The sequence below is a fragment of the Mus caroli genome, chromosome 1 (assembly GCF_900094665.2).
Source record: "Mus caroli chromosome 1, CAROLI_EIJ_v1.1, whole genome shotgun sequence".
In the NCBI taxonomy this organism is placed as follows: Eukaryota; Metazoa; Chordata; class Mammalia; order Rodentia; family Muridae; genus Mus; species Mus caroli.
Window position 1 is genome coordinate 32,539,661 of NC_034570.1, and position 3,763 is coordinate 32,543,423.

The following is a 3,763-nucleotide window of genomic DNA, read 5'->3' on the forward strand; positions in this document are numbered from 1 at the left end:
AGGTTCCACTCTTCCCATTGATGCCAAGTTGGGACCAAGGATTGAACATGGGGGCTTTGGGAGACAGGCACTCCAGATCCAAGCTACAACAGCCCTCTTCACCCAGCTTTGGAGAAAAATTTAAAAGTGAGAAGTAAAGTTTACATCGAAAAGCCTGGCGCGTATCTCTAAGAGGAATATGGGCAACAAATATAAGGAATTTGAGGCTGCTGAAGATGCAAGGCAATTTAATGGACATTTGGGTTAACATCTTAGGCATAGTTCTCAGTAGATTCCTGGGAGTTGGCTGTTGAGCTACTGGTGGAAGGAGGATGAAGACCGAGATAGTTCTATTGGGTCCAACAGTCCATTCTAATAGATTCTGCAGAAGCCTGGCACATGAACAGGAAGGCTTGTATATTTAAGACTATTTGTAACATGTTGTTCAGTCGGGATGGAAACAGGAAGCTCTGGAGTGACGCTTCCTCCCTCCTAAAGCAGATGCAGCTAGTACCTCCCATGCCCCTGGACCTCTCAGGATTCTCACTCGCTCTTCCTGTCTGTGCCCCTAGCTTCTCACTCTTGGAAATTTAGACAAGGGTTCCACATTTGTACTTGTTTAGCACATCAGACTAGCAAGAAACGACACCCTCTCCCTACAGGTAGATACCTCAACCAGTGGCTTTCAGAGGTGCTGTGTAGACTCCAGTCCTGCACTGTGCAGATAGATCTGTGGTAAATGCTCATGGCTTCCCTGCAAGGCTGAGTCTCATTGCCAACTAGGGTAGTAGCTTGGTGACACATGCTTTGCTGTTCTCTAATTCCGTATCACGGAGCCACTTTATAACAGTGTTTCCTGTGTCCCCATAACTGCTTGCACCCACATTCTTGTCACTGGTATAGTTTAGAGTGAGCCAAACTAAGACATCTTTATTATGTGGCCTCCTATAGGACATCTCTGTGTGCCAGGCAGAACAAGAACTCTGAGGAAACAGATTCAGGGAGTAAGCCAGTAACTGTTTCCTGTTACTTGGCCTACATATTAGTTACTGTTGCCATAGTAACATCAAAAGGGCTGGTGCTGGTGAAACTAATGCTTCCAGGGGAAAACCCAAAAGAAATTACCCCTGAGCAGCATGGCCAACTGAAGAACGTCTCAGTCTGCACACATGCAGAGACAAGAACAATATTTAATAGCTGGTAAAGCTGGGCTCTGGTCAAATCCTAAGAATTGATTACACAATGTGTATGGGCCCCATACTTGTAATGTCAGAATTTGGGAAGCTGAGGCAGGAGGACTTCTACGAGTTTGAGGACATCTTGGGATATAGAGCGAGACCTTGTCTCCAAATCCATGATTCCTGGCCTCTGAGACATACACATCTCATGAGCAGAGTCCTAGCAGCCGGGGTAGATACTGCGAAAGGGACAAAGGCTCACTTCTGATTAGCAATTCTGGTAGAGTATAGGTGATGATAAAGATGGTAGGTGGTGAGTATAGATAAAATCCTGGGCTAAAATGAAGTCAAGCTAGATCATGCACATGCCGTGTGCTATGATAATCATACTAACCACAAAGAAATTATATGTATGTCTATGCAGTCTTCCTATGAACCATACGTGAAGCTGGGTTTTTCTCTTTGTGATAAAGATGGGACCTGGGGCCTTGCAGGTGCTAGGCAAGAACTCAAGAAACTAAACAGTTGTACATCCTCCCTCCCTTCCTTCTTTCCTTCCTTTCTTTAGCTTACTTTGAATGAAAACTTTGAAGATGAACTTTCTTTCATAGTTTTAACCATTTCTTTGCTCCTATTGAATGCAGTGGGCTAATATTAGACCTTGAGAGGGACCAGCTGAGTACCTCACCGGCGTAACTCGCTCTACCTAGAAGCCATGTCTCTTATAGAATTTGGCCCGGGCAAGGACATCATCCACTAAGTCACCGTCTATGTCTGCTGGAGTGACAATAGTTTCCATCCCCGACTTAAAAGCAGTCAGACCACCTGAAACAAAACACATGGGTTTAGATTCCAATCTCAGCTGTCAGCAGAAATAAGACATGAGCCCCCCCCCCCCAGTACATCACCTCACCTCCCTCCAGGCAAATAGTCCAGAGCAGTAAGTCTTCTCTTTACATAGCCCAGATCTGACAGGACTAACACAAGATTGTAACATTTTCTCATTTATTCAACAACTCATTCATCAATTCATCCATCCATCCATCCACCCAACATGTTTTTAAAGCACCTATTATGTCAGAAAGTTCCCTCACTGAGTACAAGGTACCCAAGACCTGTTCATTTCTCACGAGGGCTTGTATGCACGCATGCACTATTTTACCCTAGAGGTTCGTCCGAAGTCATTATTGATATATTTAAAGGAGTTGTGTTTGATGCTGGTTGTTCTCATTCCTGCCTTTGAAGACCTTGAGATATAACAGAAAACTCTTTGCTCAGAGTTCAGACTATGAAAGGATGGAAAGAGATAATCCATGTAAATATGGAAAGCATGATCCTGTGAGAGGCAAAATGAGAAACTGATCCGTAGGGAGAAACAGCGAGTGAATCTAAGGGGGAAAAAATCTGTTTTTCTGGCTGTGATGACTGGCTGCATCGGTGTCTCCAAATACAGAACAAAAACAAAAGACAAAAACAAAAAAACAAACAAAGAAAGAAACAAAAAGAGAACGCTATGAGTTAATTCCATCTCTTTAAGGGGCTCTGAGTTCAGCCAAATAGAATTTTTTTTTTCACTTAGACTTCTCCAAGTTAAACAAAGCTCTGAAATTTCTCAGAGTAAAAGTTTATTCAAACAATTTGAAAAAAATTGTAGTGTTGGCCCGAAAAGGGAAAAAAAAAAACTATGAGAATGTAAACACTGTTTTAAACTATTCTGTTAGCGCTTATGCTGCCACTCTGTGGCTTAATAGTTGACCAGAGGTACAGTTAGAAGCCCAACATCTAGCAGGAAGGTAAAGGATGTGAAGTCATGCAGGGCTCAGAGGATGCTAAGGCCTTCTTGAGATGGGCTTCCTCCAAGCCAGCCCACTGGGGATGCTTCCTGGGGGTCTGAGGCACAGTTACTTTCAGTAGTCTCATTTGCTGCCCATTTAAATAAAGCACAAGGCATGGGCCTACCTTTCAGGTGCTGAGCTGTATTCCAGGTGGGAAATTTCCTCTTCATTGCCTTAATTCTTTCTGTTAGAATCCCAACAGACTGTAGAAGGTGTTCCTTGCTATCCCAGGAACCAATAGGATGGTACATATTTTTATCAAGCTAGAAAATTCAAACAATCATGTCAGTATCTGGGCACGGTGGCACCGTTTCTGCTGTTCCTAGGTCTCTCCCGTTGTATTCAAGTTCAAATACCAGATTTCAGCATCTTTCCTCTAATCCAAGAAAGTCTACATTCTAATGTCTTGTCTCTCATAGACAAGAGCGTCAGAGAAAGCTTTGTTTGGGAGAAGCTCACTAGGAGACGGGGAAAGAGGAAGGGGGAGGAGAAGGAAAAAGATTTCAAAGCAAATACTTAGTATCCAATTTCTAGCCATTCCGGATGAAAATTACACAGCTAATTCAAATATAATATTGTTTGTAGCCAGGCTTGGTGATACATATAATCCCAGTACTACTAGGCAGGAAGACCAGCAGGCAAGCTCCTGTCGCGCATGGGTTACAAAGTGTCCGGTTAGCCGGGCGTGGTGGCGCACGCCTTTAATCCCAGCACTCGGGAGGCAGAGGCAGGCGGATTTCTGAGTTCGAGGCCAGCCTGGTCTACAAAGTG

General features: G+C 43.8%; 1 protein-coding gene across 1 annotated transcript in view; it reads right to left on the minus strand.

Moving 5' to 3' along the window:
* Positions 1–213: 213 nt before the first annotated feature.
* The window catches only part of Lyg2 (lysozyme g2), an 11,975-nt gene continuing 8,425 nt past the window's right edge, over positions 214–3,763 (minus strand). Inside the window, exons 5-6 of the mRNA XM_021175975.1 lie at positions 3,117–3,255; positions 214–1,982 (exon numbers count right to left, since the gene is read on the minus strand). Coding sequence (XP_021031634.1) covers positions 1,864–1,982; positions 3,117–3,255 — 258 coding nt within the window. The 3' untranslated portion in view covers positions 214–1,863. The remainder of the gene's footprint in view (positions 1,983–3,116; positions 3,256–3,763) is intronic.